This window comes from Pollicipes pollicipes, unplaced genomic scaffold (assembly GCF_011947565.3).
Source record: "Pollicipes pollicipes isolate AB1234 unplaced genomic scaffold, Ppol_2.1 Scaffold_7231;HRSCAF=8579_pilon_pilon_pilon, whole genome shotgun sequence".
Lineage (NCBI taxonomy): Eukaryota > Metazoa > Arthropoda > Thecostraca > Pollicipedomorpha > Pollicipedidae > Pollicipes > Pollicipes pollicipes.
In genome coordinates this window covers 2030486-2052388 of record NW_023597034.1, presented here as the reverse complement: position 1 = coordinate 2052388, position 21903 = coordinate 2030486, and the positions used below count along the sequence as shown (strand labels likewise).

At 51.2% G+C, this 21903-nt stretch overlaps 1 protein-coding gene across 1 annotated transcript in view; it reads right to left on the bottom strand.

Annotated features, from left to right (window-relative positions):
- LOC119109117 (integrin alpha-PS2) overlaps positions 1–21903 on the bottom strand; it is a gene marked incomplete in the record, with an annotated part of 102331 nt that overhangs the window by 5526 nt on the left and 74902 nt on the right. The window contains 13 exon segments of the mRNA XM_037232677.1: positions 6285–6398; positions 6874–7101; positions 8242–8333; positions 8700–8878; positions 9639–9811; positions 11090–11217; positions 12556–12668; positions 13324–13526; positions 17807–17955; positions 18293–18462; positions 19022–19158; positions 19639–19736; positions 20138–20240. Of these exon segments, the coding sequence (XP_037088572.1) occupies positions 6285–6398; positions 6874–7101; positions 8242–8333; positions 8700–8878; positions 9639–9811; positions 11090–11217; positions 12556–12668; positions 13324–13526; positions 17807–17955; positions 18293–18462; positions 19022–19158; positions 19639–19736; positions 20138–20240 (1887 nt within the window).

Below are 21903 nucleotides of genomic sequence, written 5' to 3'. Positions count from 1 at the left end.
TCAAAAAGACCATATATCTACGAGATCACTGATATTTTGTCGTTTGAATAAGTTTCAGACATTACGCTTGTTGGTTTGTTCCTTAAAAACAAAGTGTTGACCTGAGTCATCTTAGGTCCGCAACCTACTCTCACCTTTAAAAATCCCATGAAAGACGTCTGTTGCCGTCCCTGTAATTATCAAATTCGAAATGAGCACCAGGAACTACTCCATAAAACCAAGCCTTCAGGTAAAAAGCATGTTAGTTTTGACCTTCTTCAAATTTTCAAACCTGGACGTAGGTCAATGAAATTGGTTGTAATTCTAAATTTAATCGGTTTATTGCCTAAGAAGCTATCTCGGATATGTATGGCCTTGTCTAACAATCAAAGCAAAAAGCTATACATCTCTGAGATACTTTCTTAGGCAACACAACAATAGAATGAACGAATTCCATCCCCCTCGGGTCAGGTGTGAAGGTCAGACCAAGGTCAAAGCCAGCCTACTTTATTACTCTATGGCTCGCTGCATAGTGTAATTTTTGGTGCTAATTTCGATGGTATTGATGACAGGAACCGCATTATACATTTTGCATTGCCATTTGAAAGGTCAGAATAGGTCACTGACCTAAAATGGTCCAGGTCAGCATTTTGGTTTACGAAGATACTGGCTAGCGTAATTTCTGTTGCTTATTCATATGCAAAACTCATAGCAATCTTATATGATTTTGGTGCCCATGACCTTCATAGGGTTACAAGGTTACTGATCTTAAATGAGCATGTGAACTTTTGCTAAGAGCAGCTATCTAGGCTCTGGGGCATTTTGGACACCAAACCGGAGGTTGACCTTGTTTGACCTGATTTAACCCGAAAGTCACGACCTAGGAAACTCAAACTTTGACTGAAGTGAGTTCACGTACAGGCCAACACACCTTGCGAATGTGGTGGCCCTAGCTCCCTTAGTTTCTGGGATCTCTGGGGGGTAAATTGACCCCCTCCCGAACAAAGGGTATCCAGCCCTCTTTCACCCGAGCTTGCCTCCTCTTGGGCGAATTCCTGGCTGCACCACTGCCACAGACAAAAGAGGATTATGTAACCTGTCAGCCTCGAATAGCTCATGACATCGGGATATACGGTACAAAGCTGGTCTGCGAGATCAGCACGCCGCCCCCAGACACCGAGCCGATCAGCATTTCCACTTATCGACTGGTGGTAACGAAGGCCAAAATAAGAGATGCATTTTGCAACACAGCGCAGACTCTGAGTTGGCATTGACATAGCGCTGATCCGTAGAAGCGATGGGCGGCAGGGCACGGCAGAGTTTGAGCCGACTCCAAACATGCGCCATCCAAACGAATCGACTCGATCGACAAAAATAGGCAAACATAAAAGACGGACTATGAACTTGTCTGCTTCCCTGTGTTTCATTACGCGACAGTCGTTGGTGGTGGGGCTCGGGAACAGTTTTCACCTCCACTCATGAGTACGAGCTGACGTTTCCGGTGCGTGCGGCGGTCACGCCCTGACGCGTGACGCAAATTAGGCCTTATGTAAGCGTGACGCTCCGCTGCTATTGAGCCCCGCCGACGGCTTTGCAAGGATGTGGCGCCCGTTACACCGCACTTTAGTGGTAACGAAGTGTTTGCAAGCGGAGCTGACAGCAAATAGCGCCGATTTCACCGTGATGAAGGAAATAAAGCTTCCCCATTGAAAGTTCTGTTGAACACGTCATCACCTACTGACTTCCTATAAAATTGTGTGGGAAATACAGGCTTTTGCTGAATCTTAGCGTAAGCATAGTTCCTCACACTTCGTATGTAGGTAACGGCTCTGGTGAGAAGTTAAAATAATGGTACACACCAATGCTCGATTTATCTTACCTTTTTCAGATCAGGACATTTTTTTCTCAGAAGTGTGGGACGTGAGTACCAGTACGCGGTTGCGAAGTCTTACGACGTGCGATTACGATGCATTAGTTGAAGTGTCGTGATATTGTCAAGCGTCCATGAAATTACGATGGTTTAAATGTCGTACAACATAATTTGGGCCCATTCATGCTTTAACTTAATTGCTTCAGATGCAGTTCGAAGTCTTTAGTGAACCTTGAATGAAAAACAAAACTGCGAAGTGACGAAGAAAAAGCACATTTTGCAAAGAATAATGAGTCGTAGACCAGTTGCCTTAAACACAACGATGTGCCCCTTAACAGAAAAGCTTTAGGTGCTACTATTTTACCTAATTCACAGGTAAAAAGCTATAGGGATGATGCAGCTACACAAATGACATGTCTTAGATGTAAGCACTGACTACTTCAACCACCTCCAACCACCACCAAGTGCGTCAAAGGGAACGACATCTGGTTACGACAAGGGCAACTTTTGCTTTACAGAGCCGATCATGTGACGAGAGGCATTAGAATCGATGTTTTCGAAGCGTTGTTCAACCGGGATTTTAATATTATGGGTCGGCACATGACGTTGACATAAGGCTACAACATATCACTGTCACTTATGAGACGGGTCAGACATAATTTCCATCAAGATTTCAGCGAAAACTCAAATTCTAATTGTGCCCTCTCATATTCGATCTATCGGGAATGATTACGCCTGTGATCTATTTTACGCGATGTCCTCAGCTAAAAGGTTCACACTACACCACATATTTTGTACACAGGCATTCCTAAATATTCGAGGCTTGCAGCGGCATAAACATATTGGATCTATACAAGATGTGAAAGGACGCGGAAGGCACTGAATGTCAAATAGAACACAGCGAAGGCCGAACTTAGGCTCTCTTATTTGATCCATCCGGAACGGGAAGTCTACTGAACCTTTTTCGCTCACACTGCATTGAAGCTATAATACGCTTTTCCACCTACTACTGTCGTTATCTCTTCATACTGGGGGATCATGGTCTACGAAAGCTATGAGCATTAAAGCATTAAGAGCATTATCATAAGAGCAATATATAATAGCAAACATCAAGAGCATTACACGTTCATTATGCTTATATATAACATGTATGATATATATATATATATGTGCTTACATATACATACATATATATATATATATATATATATATATATATATATATATGCTTATGCACGGTGCAGGAATAAAGATCTTAGGACACGGACAGCGACTTTGGCTCGGGTCGAAGCTCCTGAGTTTCAGAATCAGACTACAGGTCTGTTCACGCCGGCGCATTCTTCTCGCGTGGCACCCACGTTGACAGCAGGTGACACCACGAAAAAGTGTACCGAGAATAGACACCAAAGGGTGCTCGAACCGGGATGCAGGACGGCTCACTCGTCGCAATAAAAGTCTTACCGAAGGCACAAAAGTCCTCCTAAACATCTTAAAACATCTAAACATACAAGAAAGCTCCGTTTGATAAGTAATCGGTAATCGTCTACAAATATGACAAAAATAAGTTGCGTGTTCGACATCTATTCTCATAATTTAACTTCCCACATAAAACAGCAGATAATAGAGCATATAAGAGCATGCAACGATTCACATGGATATTGCATTACATAAGAGCATACAACAATTGACATGGATCTTGCATGCATGCAATTTGCAAAGACACCTCCTCTTTCCACACGTGAAAGGGGATGCACTAGGGTGTTAGGCCCTACGTCGCTTTTCATCAGCAATGCTCTGAGTGACTCGGTCATCCTATGCAAAGAATGCGCTGGGGAAAGGCAGCAATTTTTTATCCTCCCGAAGCCAAGTTCGCGAGCTGACCCCGACCCCACCCGCTATCTCAGCCGCAGAGCGAAAGAGCGGATGCGACAAAGCCCCCGGCAAGCCCGCTGGGCGGTAAGAAAGCAAGGTTAGACTGCTCAGGAGGCCTTGGAGTAATCAGGGAGGGGGGGGGGGGGCGGTAGCGGTACAAGCAACCCGACTTTCCGACCACAGCGGGGCAGACTTCACCCCGCATTCGCGTGACAAGCGGAGCCCTGGGAAGAGTTGCGTGGTGTGCCAGCCGCAGCGGTCCGAGAGCTGCTTTTAAGGCGGATGCCTGTCGGACTTCCATCCGCCTAATGTCCCCCGCGGTTAGAGCGGCTTCTACGCTCCTAATGGGGAGAGCTGGGGACACAGAGCGCGTCCCACGAAAGCTGTCTGCTGCGCCGGGAGGCGGAGGCTTAGTATTCCAGCTGGCAAAGACGCGTAAAAGCAGGTACGCGCGCGGTGCAGACGTGCGTTCACGTGGGGTCGCTACGCAGCTCCGGATCGAGCACGACGCCTGGGTGCACACTCTGTGCACACGCCGCTAGTCGTCCACGCAGTCACCGCCAGGGCATCTTTCCCAAGAGTCCGCCTCCAGAAATAAAGCGGCGGCTTCTGATGCGCGCCGGATCAATGTGAACAAGCGTCAGACGCCACCGGGCGACCAACTCTTCTGATGTGCGCCGGATCAATGTGAACAAGCGTCAGACGCCACCGGGCGACCAACTCTTCTGATGTGCGCCGGATCAATGTGAACAAGCGTCAGACGCCACCGGGCGACCAACTCTTCTGATGTGCGCCGGATCAATGTGAACAGGCGTCAGACGCCACCGGGTGACCAACTCTTCTGATGTGCGCCGGATCAATGTGAACAAGCGTCAGACGCCACCGGGCGACCAACTCTTCTGATGTGCGCCGGATCAATGTGAACAAGCGTCAGACGCCACCGGACGACCAACTCTTCTGATGTGCGCCGGATCAATGTGAACAAGCGTCAGACGCCACCGGGCGACCAACTCTTCTGATGTGCGCCGGATCAATGTGAACAAGCGTCAGACGCCACCGGGCGACCAACTCTTCCATCATCTTCAGCACATGGTCCAGATGACGTGCGTCACCGGAGAGGACGAGCAGGTTAGTGGCGGAGCGCACTGCTGTGAACTAGACACCATGATCTGCGCCCCGACACCATTCCGGTGCAGCTCATCCCCGACGAATGGCCCTGTGGAGCAGGACAGGTGGCGATCGCTGGCCACCAGGTATTACACGCGCTGACAGACGGACATACCAGGCTGACAGGCAGATCAGCTCTGCACAGACATGTCCTCGACAGCGTGCAACAGGAGGTCAGTGTGCAGAAATGCCCGAGTATTTCCAAGTGTCTAGATTCGCGGTGAAGGACGGTGGGCCCGACTAAAAATGCCATTGTGCAGTCACTTGCACGAGGGTGGTGGCTTCCGGCGTCCCCGATAATCATCCGAGCCGTCAGGACTGGGCCACATTTTTTATGAGGGACGCAATCATGCTGCACGAAAACTGGACGGCATCCGAAGTTCATTAAACACGGAAGTCATGACCCATGTCAAGGCCTGCGGAAGGGCTGGAGAGGCTTCATACAGAACGTGCTCCTAGAAATGTAGTCGGGGCCCCACGCTGCATCTACCAGACGCGCTGCATCATTCGACGCTGCATCCCTCGGACTGCATTCTCGACCACACGACCAGACGAGGCAACTCAATTCGAAGATTCAATCATACAATCAAAGATTCTTGCACCACTCTTCTCTAGGGGAATGCCGATGGTAGGAGAAAGTATGCACAGGGTGCAGCGGCAAGGACTTGGAATGTATGACGGTGGATATCCAGCGGCAAAGACCTGGAATGTATGACGGCAGATATCCAGCGGCAAAGACTTGGCATGTATGACGGCAGATACCCAGCGGCAAAGACTTGGAATGTATGATGGCAGATACCCAGCGGCAAAGACTTGTAATGTATGACGGCAGACACCCAGCGGCAAAGACGCGGAATGTATGACGGCAGACACCCAGCGGCAAAGACTTGGAATGTATGACGGCAGATACCCAGCGGCAAAGACTTGGAATGTATGACGGCCGATATCTAGCGGCAAAGACTTGGAATGCCTGATGCATCCATCAAAAGTATGCCGTATACATATGCGTAGTCTATAGCCCGGGGCTATGTACGTGCGTCCGACGCGCGTGAAAAGCCTGCGTCAACAGATCAGCAGACTTATGTCCAGGAAACCGAAAGGACTCCGGCTTGCACTTCACCCCTAGCCCTGCGCCCCAGGGCTCAAACAAAGCAAAGACGTGCATAAAGGGAGGGCTCGGAGCTTGCACTTCACCCCTAACCCTACGACCCAGGGCTCAAGCAAAGCAAAGACGTGCATAAAGGGAGGGCTCGGAGCTCCAACCTCGACTTCAGGTGCGCGGTGTCGGATTGACACGCATGCTCAAGCTCTGGGACTCGGGTTCGTGCCTGAGAGACATCACGCTTTCACATGAAGGTTCAAGGATTGACAATGCACGTCTGGTTGGTCAGCTCACCGCATACGCAGTGTAGTTCATGTATGATGGGTCGACTTGGTGTGGCAGTCCAGTCACACGTGCCACCAGTTTCGAAGAAATTGTTATCTCTTGTACCTTTCCATTCCTAGCCTCCTGAAAACATAGTATTAGATGCACTTAGGAAAGCAGCAAATTTCGCACAGACATAACTGCGTAGCTTTGTAACAAACAAAAAGGACATGACTCTACGTAAGCCGCAAGGGTACAGACGTCCTTACAAAAGATAGACAGTTTGGTTCATGGCCATCAGTGTGTAGGAGCTCACCGCAGGGCCTTGCTATGCTATCCTCTCTACACTCAGCGTGGTACACTGCGACACAAATCTTAGTTGTAAAAGTCGTACAACGTCACAAAAGTCATTATGAATGAACAAGGTTTGAAGGCATTCTCCACGATACCCCTCATACGCTCCACTCTGGCCTTAGCCTTTGAGATGAGATCCAGACACTTGCATTGCTGCGCTGGAATTCTGCGCAAGAAAATACACCAACACCTTGCATACTACCACATAGCTTAAACCTCGGCTGGAATTTCACGCGGCGCTAGCCGAATTGGCTTGCAGACCCACCTCCTCAATGGTAGCCACCCACAGTCGCGTCCTGACGCGGATGATGACGTTTTGCGAGTCGGCCAGCGGCCCGATCCTGCAGAGAATCTTGGTGCAGATGGTCGGGCCGCAGCCCAGCGCCGCCTGGAAGTCGGCCTCGCTGTCTCGCCGCAGCCGCCGGTATGGCGGCGCCACCACCGCGCCGTCGGAAGGCGGCTTCGGCTCGGGCATCGGAGCCCGCACGGACAGCTGAAGCAAGATGACCACTGTGGTCCTCGCGGCTGCTAACAGCGCGACAGTCAGGCAACTCCTCGTGGAGTGAATCGGTCAAAAAGAGAATCTTCTATGTCATAGCTTGAAATAATCTATTCTGATCGTATTCAGAAGTTTAGATAGAGCTTGAAAAGTGTTATCCAACGAAGTGTGCTTCTGTGTCGCACCGTGCTCAGATTTTGAGGCGACCGGGCCCACGTACAATTCATGGTCAAGAAGTAAGCCATATGGCATGGTTTTATATGTTGGAGATTACGTCCTCTGGTAAGCTACCATCGGTGATGATGCAGTACGCCAAGTGTCATACAATGACGCTTTTCGTCACTGTCACGGCTATCGTGACGTCAACTGTCGTGCCCTGTGACCGGCTTCAGCCCGTCTTGCACAGCACTGTTGTAAGCCCAAGGTGTAAGTAGGCTGGTGAAGCCCATACTTTGTTAGCCTTGCAGTGTTGCAGAAAGTTAACGCGTCATGGAACAGCCCAAATGCAAATGCTTTTCAACGTATGCGCTACAACTTTCAAGTACCCGCGCTTGGGTGTGTGTGAAAACTGGGAAGTGCCGCTAATAGCCATTGCAAAGCGTCTAGAGAGCGTGACGGCTAGAGCCCTTACGCTGCAAATCCTCTCGTTGTTAAAGCACACAATGGCTTTAACAGCGAGAGCGGTTCACACTTGGACTCCGGCCCCGTATTTGTCATCCTGCTACGCATAGATTTACGTATGAATGCATGATTCGACCATTTCGCTCAATTTAACCTTCCCGGTTACCGGCGTGCTAAGTCAGCCTGCCGTAGATATCTTACGCGACAGGCCATTTAAACGGCAGTCCACATTGGTCCTTGTGAAGGCCCCGGGTGTCGATAATGGGTTGAGTACTGATGAAAGAAAGGCAGTCCAAAAGTGATTTTCAGATCAAATTAAATCAAGAAACGCAATTTGTGTCATACGTTAGTCTGTTTAGTAAGCAGCTTCGGCCGTCGGCTGCAACATATTCCCGCGCCTCTGCGCCTGTAAGCCTAAACGTAACTCTGCCATAAGCGAAGTAAGTGGTGGGACGCATTTATATCACGCACGCACACACGATCATGGGAGATCTATGAGAGCATTGGTCTGACCTTGAGCTGCAGAGGATTCACGCCAGGGACGGGATCACAGCTGCCCGGACCCTCCACTGTCGGCTGCTCCAACAGGTACAGCAGGTGCTTGTCTGGGAAAACAGGGCCGGCAGGCGCCGTTAACTGAGCACTGGGTCCCGAAGCACCAGCGGTGGTCTCATTTGCGATCAGTGGCCGGAGCGAAACATGTGTGTAACATGTGGACTTCAGATCTTTCGAAACCCTCGCGACGATTTTTCAATGCGCAGGCTGAAAATACACCAAGTGTGCTTGACTAGGGTCTGCTCTTCCAGAGATCCTATGGGTCACAGGTTTCCAGTAAAAAATCATCGCGTTCGGCAGGAACTTGCCCAACAGTGCCGCGCGTTGACGCGCCGCATATCCAATGGTGCTAGATTGGCTCTCAACATCTCTGCAAGAAGAGCGCTCTCACATCCGCTCTTGATCTCAGCACCAACCTTCCGGCAGTGTGTAGGTGGGCCAAAGAATGAACGCCTCGGCAGAGACGATCTCCGAGGGTCCTCCGTTGCTGATCTCGTACACGTGGTACAACTCGGGGCCGATATCACGCTCGTGCTCTTTCGTCTTTTTCGAGTATCGACTCGCGTTGTAGTGCACATCCTCGGGTCGAGAAATTCTGCGCAGGGACGGCGTAATGTGAATGCAGGATCTTTTAAAAGGGCTTCAAATTACCGATGATGTGTGACATATGAGCACAAATACCCAAGGAAATGACACAGCTCAACGGAAATCCATTCACACCAGGTAATAACAAAAAGCTTTGTGTCATGCTCGCCTCACCAGACCAGAACCTAAACGCAAAGAACTGTGTTTATGCCCCAGAAATCGTGTTCTGCTGCGGCTAATTCGGCGAGTTCGCCGTCCGCTGGGGCGAGTTGGGTAGCTCCACACCCCTGCCCCGGCGCGACTAACCCTGTGACAGCCATGGCACCGAACACGTCTTTGTGAGCTGCCTGACATGTCACTCGCCGTGGGTCAGATATGGCAGCAGAGGAAAATCCACTGGGGGTCGGTCATCTTCTCATTGAAGTGCGATACCGGCTTGTCAGCACGAATGTTCACAACTAGCGTTGGACGCGTCACCAGGGACGAAGATTAACGCGATATCTGCGGACAATTACCACCTCGCCTACCGGCGACCCGGATCGACGACGCCACAATTTTCCTTGCATGTTCGACAATCCCCGGGGGCATTCAAACATGGACTAGTCGGCTAGCTCCGTGTGGCCTCCACGTGCGGGGCACTGACCTCCGCAGTGTCCGAACACACCGTCAGGGAGCGTCCGTGCCCCGCAGAAGGCCGTCACACGCCGACCTGTCACGGATCGGCCCCAGGACGGCCACGCGCGCCGCGCGTGCTGTCACCCCCGACTGACCCCAGCACGATGAGCTCGGTGTGGATCCGGATGGGCAGCGTCAGTGTGACGTCATTGTCGGCCAGGCTGGCAGGCTGCTCGACGTTAGTGCTGTTGACCGACATAGTGAACTGGTAGTGACGCTGAAGCTCCTCAGACGTGCTTTCTGGCATCATGTGCACGAAGAAGTGGACCTGGAAAAGTGTGGCAGTGTGGTAAGGTCTGCCAGATTAGGCCTGGGCGCAGATATTCCGCAATGTTCCGGCACGTTTGTCGGCACGAGCCATTGTCATCTCTAAACGCTACGGGCGTGTGAAGGCTCCCGGACCTGAACGGATACTAAATCTAGCCTGCGCATGCGTGGAATGTAAAACCCACGGCCCGATCAGGAATCGGCACTAAGTTATATCAGACAGAAGGCTGAATGCTGTGGTGAGCATGTCTTGATTAATATAATGGTGAGCCTGAAAGAACTGGCTCACTCCATTGGGTCGTTTTCAAGATCAAGAGGAACATTCCATGCTTCAAGAACTTAGTCAGTTACTTGTTTTCTTATCCAAAAATCATCAAAGGGATCAAACCATACGTGAGCCAGAATTTGCCATTGTAGCTCATCTTTTTTTTGCCACAAGCCTCCCAACTAAGCCTTGTGAAACAATTGTTGCTGTGCACTGCACGGAATGGATGAATCTTACGTAAATTGCATATGTGTTTGGGGGGGGGGGGAGTATATCGTTTTAGCCGCATATTGCTACGCCTATGATCATCCACAGCTGAGTACACCACTTGGTTTCGTCTAAAGGCGTCTCATGGTTGCAAAACATTATTTTACAGTAGCACCTTTGGAAGTCGCCTAAAAAACAATCGGCAGACAAGAATGAGGCAAAGCGTACAAGGCGATGCCACCTTTCCATGAAAGACCGCGGTAAACTCAAGCTGTCCTGCTTTCGACGCTGACCAGAATTGCAATAAAGAATGTACTCAAGGGGTGAGAGGGCGGAGGGGCCGGTCGTTCACATTCCCGTTGAGGGTTGGGGCTCATGGACCCGCCCCCTCCCCCCCCCCCGCCCCCAATGTTCGCTCTAAGCGCCCGCGGGGCACTTACATTTAAGTTTTATAGATCCCGATCAATTCAGATGTAACAACGATGAATGTGCATTTAAGAGGGCCCGCGGGGAGGGGGGGGGGGACGTCAAAGGCTTTTAGATAGGCGAAGTGACCTTTGATGGTCTGAAATGCAGCCGATACATAAAGGGTATGCTAAATCCTATAAGAAAAAAGAACTAACTCTGGGGTGCTTAGCAAAATAATGGTGCTCGCTCAGGTTGCAGGTTCCCTGAGACAACAGTTCACTGTTCACTGAGACAACAGTTCACAACAGTTCACTGTTCTCCCGGGCGAAACCTTGGCTCCGCACCTGATCGCAATAACACTGGCAAGCGCCACCTGCAGCCCAGCAATCCCCAACTCACCCCAGCGCTCATCGGTAGTGGGTTGCCTAGGTCACAGACCAAGACCTCTGTCTCGTCACCTTCCAGAGAGCAGAGCACCTGCAGGGTGGACGAGTCGTTGGCGGGCTCGGTCCCGACATAGTCGACACCTGTCGGAGAAGACCCCATGATAGTCAGAGTAGCAGCGCACGAGCCGTCGGCCGGCTTCGTTCCGACATAGCCGACATACAGAAGTAACGAATCAAAGCACCGACTATCGAGCATATAGAAAGAAAATTGACAAGAATATTGAAATTGAAGGAGTGGAAATCACACGACATTAAGGGAACTTTTCAAAACATTGAAATGCTTAACCATCTGGCAGACGACCTAGACAGACCAATTTTTTAAAAGAAATGGAGCAGGTCTTATGACAAGTTAAAAAATGGCTAGACTCCAAACACCTCAATTAAAGCGCGTTCGCTTGGTGCGTCACAGCACTTCTTAAATATTACATCAAAACTTACAGGGGCGAGGTCGCTTGCCTGAAGGTCAAATTAATGAGTGCCACGGGAGCACCCCTTTGCAATGGTTGGTTGTAATTACACAGTCCTACTTACATGCGGTTAGAAAGAAGATCGCAGTGTCCTCCCACTACCAGCGAATTAAAATTTGCTCACACGTTTCTTTCAGTCAATAACGCTGCATGTTTCTGTGTATCTTGCATGTATCTGTGTTTCCACTTTATGCATTTACGCTTGGGAACGGAATGTGTTAAGTGGAGTTCGAAAACCTGATAAGGAGAGATCGACTCCTGGACGTTCAAATTAGTGGAAGCGGCTAAAAACTCTTGTGCCAGTTTATCGAATTGGATAACACATATTTTAGGCCCTTAACTGATCATGCTGCTTATTGAATATTTCACCTTAAACCGGCGTTAATAGATATTTTATTTTCCTTTCAACACCTGTTCTATAAGGCGCAGGTAAAGTACCTTTTGGACAAACCGACACAAAAGGAACGCTTGCTAACGATCCCTTTTTCGATGCCCTGGGGAAAATTCCTGCACGAAAAGGGCAAAAGAATGTTGAATGTGCTGAATCATACGAGTCATGATTGCACATTATGTAGCAAATTATGCGCAACAGAGCTTCCTTTCTTAAATGTGCATTTCCATACACCATTACCTCATAGTTACCTGATATTGGGAGCCTACAAAATTCAGATTCGATAAATGGACGTCAAATTCCAAAAAGCTTCAATGATTTTGGCATCCTTCGGAATCAACTATTATCTTTCGTAACGGTTTAAGAATGTCCCTCCCAGGCAGAGCAGCGCGTTGCATCTTACTCAAAAAACAACCACGCCTTAGCAGACAACTGCAATGCATATGCTCGCGGCATGGCTAATGGTTCTAGTTATCAACATTATCCTGCTTACTTGTTTGCACCTTCAAAGCTCAAAATCTGATGGTATCTACCCAGTGCGTGCCGACAGCACGTCATTACCTGTTGGCAAAGTGATATAAAACATTGCCTCGAAGGCGTCTTCTTTGGCATTGAAGACGGTGACGTCGAGGGTTAGCCGCTCACGTGATCCGAGCAAGTACGTGGCATGGCTCCTGAAAACAGACAATAAAACCGCTCAGCCTATACTCTGCTGACGCCTGCAGGCATACCATGCTTACGCGCGCTCAAAAGCGCACGCGGGCCGCACGAACACAAGCACCAGCCGTGCATCCTCGGAGCAGCATCACCCCTCCAGCCCTGCCGCGCACTCACAGCCTCGCCGCCAGCTGTAGATCGGGCACACATCCTCCGAGCAGCATCACCCCTCCAGCCCTGGCCGCACACTCACAGCCTCGCCGCCAGCTGTAGGTCGGGCACGCATCCTCCGAGCAGCATCACCCCTCCAGCCCTGCCGCACACTCACAGCCTGCCCGCTGCAGCGGCACCATCCTCCGAGCACCCCTCCACCCCGCATCACAGCCCCCGTCCAGGCGGTCGGGCACGCAGCCCCGACAGCAACCCACCCTCCACCCTGCGCACACTCACCCATGCCCCAGCTGCAGGTCGGGCACGCAGACGCCGAGCAGCATCACCCCTCCAGCCCTGTCGCACACTCACAGCCTCGCCGCCAGCTGCAGGTCGGGCACGCAGACGCCAAGCAGCATCACCCCTCCAGCCCTGCCGCACACTCACAGCCTCGCCGCCAGCTGCAGGTCGGGCACGCAGACGCCGAGCAGCATCAACCCTCCAGCCCCGCCGTACACTCACAGCCTCGCCGCCAGCTGCAGGTCGGGCACGCAGACGCCGTCGCCGCCGCAGTTCTTGCGGATGGAGATGGCGTCGCTGGCCACCGGCGGCCGGTCCAGGTTCAACACCGGCTGCAGAAGGCCGCGCTGTCGGTCGGGCTTGCGGTACACCAGGCTGTAGTGCACCTCCGTCACCAGCGGCGTCAGCTTGTCCCGAATCGTCGGCTGAGGGGGAGGGGCAGCGTGTCACGCGGATCGTCGCCTATCGCTCACCAAGGCGCGGTGGATCCCCCCGCCATCCTGGATCTCTGAGGCACCACCCGAACCGTCCGTTGTAGCACAAAGGAAGGTTCAGCTAGCTTAGCTTACAACTTCCCTATCCGCCTCAAAAGGTTCGAATACCTGTCATGCCAGAAAAGTAGCCTACAACCTCGTTTCAAAGCTGTGCTGGGCAGAAATGTAGAAAACGACGCTGCGTAACGCATTCCTTCGCTCTGTGTGTAAGGTCTATTCCTCCAGACTAAGAAGTGTGTGAATGTCACATACCAAACACGTAAAGAGCTCTCAAGCATGTTTTATCGCAAACCAAAGCGATAAGGTGGGTCTGGGGTGCGGTAAAACGTAAGCTGCGTATACAAATACGTTTATACGTGACGTATACGTGACGCATTAAAACATTAATGTTGGCAAACGCACGCAAAACGTACCTTATTGCAAAATCGTTTCGGCAATGAGTTTTGTGCAACTCTCCCGCCATGAGGATTCGAACCAGCCAGCCAGCAAACTAGCGCACAAGCAGCCCACGAGTGGACCCACTCCAGCTCACCCTGGTGTAAAGATCAGTTCAGGGCAAGCCACGTCGGGATAGGCTTCAAACCGCTTACATGTGCGTGTAAAGTACAGCACTACGGAGCACCCGCATCCTTGTATTTAAATAATATCTTACGGGTAGTACTTTCAACGTTAAGCTCATGTGGGCTCATAGACTGACCCAAGATGAACTCCGACTACTTCATTGACGTGAATGTTGTCATGCTTTGATTCCTATCAGTGACGTGGCTGCGTGCATATATGAAACTATGCAGACACGGCAAAACGTGGTTGGAGCCCGTTCGACCCGACCTGGCAGCCGACCGGAAGAGATACTCCAGCATGATCTGCGTGCAAGATGTGCATTACGTGGTAGCACCGTACACCACCACGGCAGCTTTTGCAACTCGCTATGAGGAGACTACGAGAGGGTCGGCAGCATTACTAGAGAAGTACTGATCGGCCACGGATACAGTAACCTCTATGAATAGTATGTTCGGGATCTTCGAGATGTCCGACTCACTGCATGCATAGGTGCAGATGCCGCACACAACTATTAATCTACACCATGCCACTGTTGGGAAAGTTTTCCGTGATTGCACAACACTTAGTCGTGACAGTTATCCATGACTGGACAACATCTCATCATGCCAGTTATCCGTAACGCATGTTTTCGTACACATTCGATTCTTCGCATCACATCTTCATACGCAAAGATCATTCGGCACGTCCAGTAGGCAGTTTCTCGTGCACATATATCTATATCCGCGAATATTCATATCCGCAAACTTTACGTCCGCGAATCTTCCATCCACAGATTTCCTTCTACACACTTGCTCGCATCGTATTTCTTCGTAAACACACTTCGCAATTGCATGTCCTCAAAACGCACTTCGCAATCGCATGTCTTCAAAACGCAATTATTCGTATGTAATTTCGTCGTACACATTTCTTCTTAAACACTCCGTTGCATCGGACCTTTGTGCATGCAATTCCTAGTGTGAAAGAATGTTGCGGGTTTTTTTTTGTTTCTCGGCGTAATTTTCTTCGAATGCTCGCTGTTTGTAGTCATCTTCACCCTTCCAGGTGTCCCTTTGCTACTCCATCGCGCTGATCATGATTCCGAGCCTGGATATCAAGTTCTGTCTCCTTATGACAGTTCTGTCGTAGCGCTATGCGGCATGTAAAATCTTCTGCAGTCATATATGGCCACAGGGTAGACACTCCTATCCGATGAATTGGATCCGCTCACCGTCATGGGCGGTGTTTTCAGGGCGCAGGCAAGCAGCTGCTAACAGGCGGTCTGGGCCGAAAACCGCCAATGAAAACTATTTGAATGAGATTTCTGAACAAAACCTGCCCCTGTGGGGCTGGTGAATGGTGTGAGGGAAAACTGCTGAACATGTAGGGGAGGAACAATGTGTCACGAACACATGAATTCACATCCCAGACGCCTGCGCACCCTAAACTCCGGCGGATAAGTCTATAACTAGGTTAGAGACGGACAGCTCCTAATTCCAGCAGGCGGCCATAAAAGGGCTTCGTCCATTCTTCTGGATCGAGGCCTGAGCCATAGGCTTGCCTGTCCTAAATTGGGATGTTTCTATGAATGTTGTCTGATTTCTGCAAATGCCTGGACCTTCTGTTGTCAAAGCATTCTTGATCTTTTGATTCTTGATCTCCTTTCTTTCTCTTTTGATTCTCACCTTTTGATTCTTGATCTCCAGAAGCGTTACGCAGCGCATGGCATGAAACATCATTCCTCTTCACACTTCACGCAGGACTGGCTTCCTCGGAGCTTGGGGAGGAGTGATACCCCTAACCCCCCCCCTCCCCAATCACTCAGTTCCTGCGTCGGGAATTGTAAAATGGCAAGGACGGTCAACAAAGCTAGGTTGTGCACACATGGAGACAGTTCATGCACATTTGTTATACTTGCTTTGCGTGACATGTTAGTGAACTAACATCTACATGTTTCAACACCAAACATGAAATCACACACACAGTGTTTGGCCGCCATGCATGACGAAGACGTAACAATGACAGTGACATGGTGGTATCAGCTTAGCATGTAGGGCGTCTGTCTAGGCGCATATTCCACGCTGGGGAATATTTCAGCGCGTCATTCTTCTTTTTTGCCGTCACTTTCAACATACAGTGAATATATATATATATATATATATATATATATATATATATATATATATATATATATCTATATCTATATCTATATCTATATCTATATCTATATCTATATCTATATATCTATATATATATATTTGGATAAGTCGGCAAATATAAATTCGTTTAACGTGCGGTGGTAGGGTGTGTGTACAACAGCAAGGTGTGCGTATGCAAGGACAAGCCAGCAGATACCAATGTCCTTGGCTTGCAATGGTAAGATGTGTGTACGATAGTAAGGTGTGCGCATGCAAGGACATCCCGGCACATACAAGTGTCCTTGACATGCAATAGCAATATGTGCGTACAAACTTCAAAACGTACTCAAGCCTGCGTGCCTCCAAATCAGTGCCATCTGTCGCGCACACGAACAATTCGACGAAAAATGCGAATGCGACGAAACGAGGTACTGATATCAGAGGAATCCGATTGGGGGTGAGTCACGTAACGTATCAGTTACTGCGCCAGTCGCGTGTGCTTCCCGAACTCGCGGGGATTCGCTTGTGCCTTGCGGCACAACATGCGTGCACTTCTGTGAGTTTGAGGACCGCACACACCTTATCTGCCGCTTCAAATGTGTGTAATTACACCTTTAATTTTTGGTATTTACGAACAGCTGGGTATGCGAAAACATGCCATGACAATAATGTGATACCGCGTGGAAAGCGGAGCGAAAACAAATGTGACTAGAAGAAATGCCAATGGGAACAAATGCGGTGCGAGAAAACGCGTTTGAGAATAAACGTGAAATGTACAATGGAGTACTGCGAAGTTTCGCTTCACGAAGACTTGCGTGCACGAAGTTTTGCACCGACGAAGATCTGCACGCGAGGTAAGTGCATGACAAAACACAACACAACCAAATCCAATACGCAGTTCAAAGCTGGAACCACATTTGTTATATATCATGCGATTGCTTCCCAAAGCAAAGGCTTCATAAGAGTTTCTCACGAGAAATATGTAGGAAACAATAAAGTATGTGGCGATTACGCAGTGGGGAAAACTGGCCGATCTTGCCATTTATTGAATGTGTGGCAACGAGGCAACTGAAAAAACACACTCAGGCGAAGCAGCATCACTATTTTGATGAGTCAAGGAATGCGCGTGTGATTTGTCACTGTCGCCAGGAGGGCAGAATCGTCGCATAGGAGTATTGCCGCTGAGGAGAGAGTCGGCACTTCAACAGTCCCATCTTGCTTACACAAGCTTTTTGCTTTGTCTAGGATAAACAGTGTAATCATGTTGCGTCAGACCACATGCAGTCTCCAGTTCCACGGATCTGTCTCCGCCAAGCGTCCTTTTCCTTCCATAAATCACATCTCTCCTCCAGGCCAGATGCCCCCTTCCCCAATGGAGGAGATCGTCCACAGACGCCGGCAGTCCGTGCCGTCGGCGACATCCGCCCGCCCGCCCCACATAGACGTAGCGTTCGTGGCACCACTGGCGACCGCGGTCAGCTCACCTCCACGTAGACGTACCGCTCGTGGCACTGCTGGTGACCGCGGTCGACTCACCTCCACGTAGACGTAGCGCTCGTAGCACCACTGGCGACCGCGGTCGGCTCGCGCCGTCACGTTCAGGCGGGACAGGCTGACGGCGTCCCGGAAGAACATGCGCGGCGTCTTGGGGCGACGTGCATCCAGGCGGAACTGCACTTCGAACTCTGCCGGGAGGATAGAGGTCACACATGCGCTGAGAGCCGGCCGGCCCCAAAGGAGGTACGGACGCAAGAGATGCGCTTTAACTGTGTGCCTGCATTTTGACGGGGTTCCCATCCACGACATTGCGGCCTGAGACAACGCGCAAAACATGGCAATGTTTCAGTCGTTTGACATTTGTTGGCATCGAAAAGCCGCTTTAGGCATCGTGGACTTCTTTTCCTTCCAGTCAAAAAACGGCAGACTAAAGTTATCGGCCAGCGATGTGCATTTCAAAAGCTGAATATTAAGCACAAACGACGCGAGGCCTGCACAGATGCCGGCCCACTGGCCGTGTCTTACCTGCCCGTTTGTCTGTGCCCACGCCGTCATACGACATACAGAAGAGGACGGACACGCAGGGCACCTCCCGGCCGTCGTCGAGCCTGCACTGAGAGGCCTCATCATCCAGGTCCATCATCTTGTCCGCCTGGTACCGTGCGGTCGACTCCACGTGCACGACCGGGCGGGACCTGGGTCGCGGAGGTTACACGCTTACCGACGCGACCACGCTTACCGACGCGACCACGCTTACCGACGCGACCACGCTTACCGACGCGACCACGCTTACCGACGCGACACAAGGGGTCACGGCCAAACACGGATGTCAGGCGGTCGCGATCGCATCGGCTGCGCATGGAAATATGCGCACGGGAGAGACAACAGGGAATCATAACCACTTGCTGATGCTTTCCTGTGATGCTGGGCGGCATCGGAACGTCGGAAAACCACGACTCCCCAACGTTCCTCTCATCGTGCGATCATCAGTTTGCAGCACAGAACCGTGGCCTCGAAACAAAATTACGATGAGTGGGTGATCGGTACCAGGACTATGACAGCCGAGATTTATGTAGCAAAGACGAGTTCACAGAAGACAGGAAGTTTGTGCCGTAATTTGTCTTATGAAGACCAATGGCAATGCAGCAAACAGCCTAAGCACGTTCCTACAACGGCAAGAAGTCTCATATCCATATGTAGGCTACTGTTGCGCAAAGCTTCTGCCAGCGCCGCCGTAAAGGTCACGGTACTGACCTGAAATAGAGGGCAGCACTGGAGTCGTAGGCGCCGACCACCAGATCCGGGTACTGATTGCCGTCCAGGTCCCGTCCTCCGTGCAGTGAGTAGCCGAAGGAGTGCAGGTGAGGCTCCAGCCCGGACGCCCGGATCACCTGGGTCAAGCAGGCACGGCTTCACCACCAATCCCATCTAGCAGGTGGACGAGGGAGACGCAGCTGCACGAGTACGCTGGCCTGACCCGTCTCAGCCCACTGGCGAGATAGGCTGGACCGGCTGAACCTGCTCCTGGTGCAGAGGTGAGATATGACGAAGGGACGCGACACCGAAGACCGCCATCTAGCATTGGTAACATCACAAAGCTTTGATACTGCATGTTAGATTAGGTCGGCATCGCTGATAAACTACGCACAGCAGAAGGCTTACAACCAGCAAGATCAGCAGCAACGTAGCGCTGTCAAATTTAACCGCATCACTACACTACACCGCAAGTATGACGCCCGGAGAAAAAGAATGGTGCGGCGTTCGCCGGTATGCACGAGCCGTTCGCTTTCGTCACCCCGTGCGCGGGCCGAGTACCCGTATCAGTTAGCGGGCCCGGACCCGGCCGGCTGGCCGTGACCGCGGGAACTGACCTGGGTCGGCGTCCGGCCGATGCCACGCCTCGTCCCGTGGAAGATGTACACAGCGCCCTGGTCTCCCGAGCCGTCGTGGGGCGCGCCCACTGCAATGTCTGCAGCCGAAGGACACAGACACGCTGTCCAGAACGGCGAGACAATGGCAGCCCTGCTCGGCGCGGAGTGAGGCCATTTACGCCGGTCCTGGTGCATAGGCGGGCGGCCGGTGAGACGCGTAGAATGAGTTCGGCCCCCAGCCGGGCTTAACTCAGCAGCCCGGGACTCATCCGGCCGGGCTTAACTCAGCAGCCTGGGACCCGCACAGCCGGGCTTAACTCAGCAGCCTGGGACCCACCCAGCCGGGCTTAACTCAGCAACCTGGGACCCACCCAGCCGGGCTTAACTCGGCAGCCTGGGACCCGCCAAGCCGCGTAGCGTGCAACAGGCTCCGAACGTAAACACAGGGTCAGCACGGCGCCCGTCACGCGGCCATCAACAGAAGGGTGAGGTGCCGTACCGTCGTATCCGTCCAGGTCGATGTCCGCCAGTGAGGTCACGGCCAGGCCGAACCGAGACCTGGACTCGTTGCCGTTCAGATATTCCATTCTCTTGAAACGGTGCTGTAGGTGCAAATTGACCTTTAAAATCACAGTAGTACAAGAGTAGCACGTGCTACTGAGCCTACGCACATGTGTATAGAGCTCACGTGTTTCAATAGACATGTGCCCTACATGTGCAGGGCACACGTGTATTGCGCGTGTTCAGTGTCCTTGCTAGGACAGGTCCCTGCTAAGACCGCGAACCATGTCAGACATTCCCTGTTCTCATAACAACGATCAGATAACATTTGGTTTCACCGCATCATCATAGGTCAGCCCACGAAAATTGATGTAGCCTGTCAACCATTGTTAAATCAGCCACGATGGTGCATAACAAGAGCTGCAAATCACACACACACGCACCGGCGTGAGCCCAAAGCGACTCCGTGACAAGCGGCAGAGGCCGCCACGTGCTTGGTCTCACGTTACTGACTAGCTGCACAGTGCACGTGCCTTCATTAGAGGGTAGAACCCGGGCTCCCATAATGCATGTCATCGCGACACAAAAACGCTTTCACGGCCGCTTTCAACCGTGCTATAGTTTGGGGGTGCAAATGACGATGATTAAAGAATGTTTACATGACACTGCATTTGACGTGTAAGGCTCCGTTCAGGTCTTAATCATTGGGATTAGGCCAGGTGCCGAAACCGGACCTCATTCAATATTCAGCTGCCATCGCTAGCTCCACTATGCAGTTAATATGGATGCATTAGCATATTTGATGACGGTGCTTTCTTACTGCCTGTCGTGGATGAGCAGTCCCGGTAACAGAGTGTGAAAGCTATTTATTCCGGACATCCTCCGGTAATTTTGCAGAATGTTTTTTCACACGCATGATGTATCTGGAAGTAAATTCAATTACATTTCGCCAGAGCCTTGACTTCTGTTACCACTGACGATGTCAAAACATGTTACTCACGCGGTGTGTTTGCCTAAAAGGTCACAGAGTCTGCATTCAAGATCCTTCCAGGAAAATGCAAAGATTATGTCCGTCAGTGACGCGTGAACAGAGGTCGGGAGTACAAGATGTCCTCCAGAGGTTCGAATGTGGGACCTATATTTGGCTGCCGCATTCTTTTAAAAGGTCCGGAAGATGCCCGGTTTAAACCGAGAGTAAGAGGGAAAAGATGGCTGGATGCTCCAAAGAGGTCAGGAGGACCCAAAAAATAGTTTGTGTACCTTTGGGAAGCACACAGGCTGTCGAGAAGCTCTGAGACTGCCAGGTACCGAAGGGTGGTCAAGCTCTGAGGCTGCCAGGTACCGAAGGGTGGTGAAGCTCTAAGGCTGCCAGGCACCGAAGGGTGCTCAAGCTCTAAGGCTGCCAGGTACCGAAGGGTGGTGAAGCTCTGAGGCTGCCAGGTACCGAAGGGTGGTCAAGCCCTGAGGCTGCCAGGTACCGAAGGGTGGTGAAGCTCTGAGGCTGCCAGGTACCGAAGGGTGGTGAAGCTCTGAGGCTGCCAGGTACCGAAGGGTGGTCAAGCTCTGAGGCTGCCAGGTACCGAAGGGTGGTGAAGCTCTGAGGCTGCCAGGTACCGAAGGGTGGTCAAGCTCTGAGGCTGCCAGGTACCGAAGGGTGGTGAAGCTCTGAGGCTGCCAGGTACCGAAGGGTGGTCAAGCCCTGAGGCTGCCAGGTACCGAAGGGTGGTGAAGCTCTGAGGCTGCCAGATACCGAAGGGTGGTCAA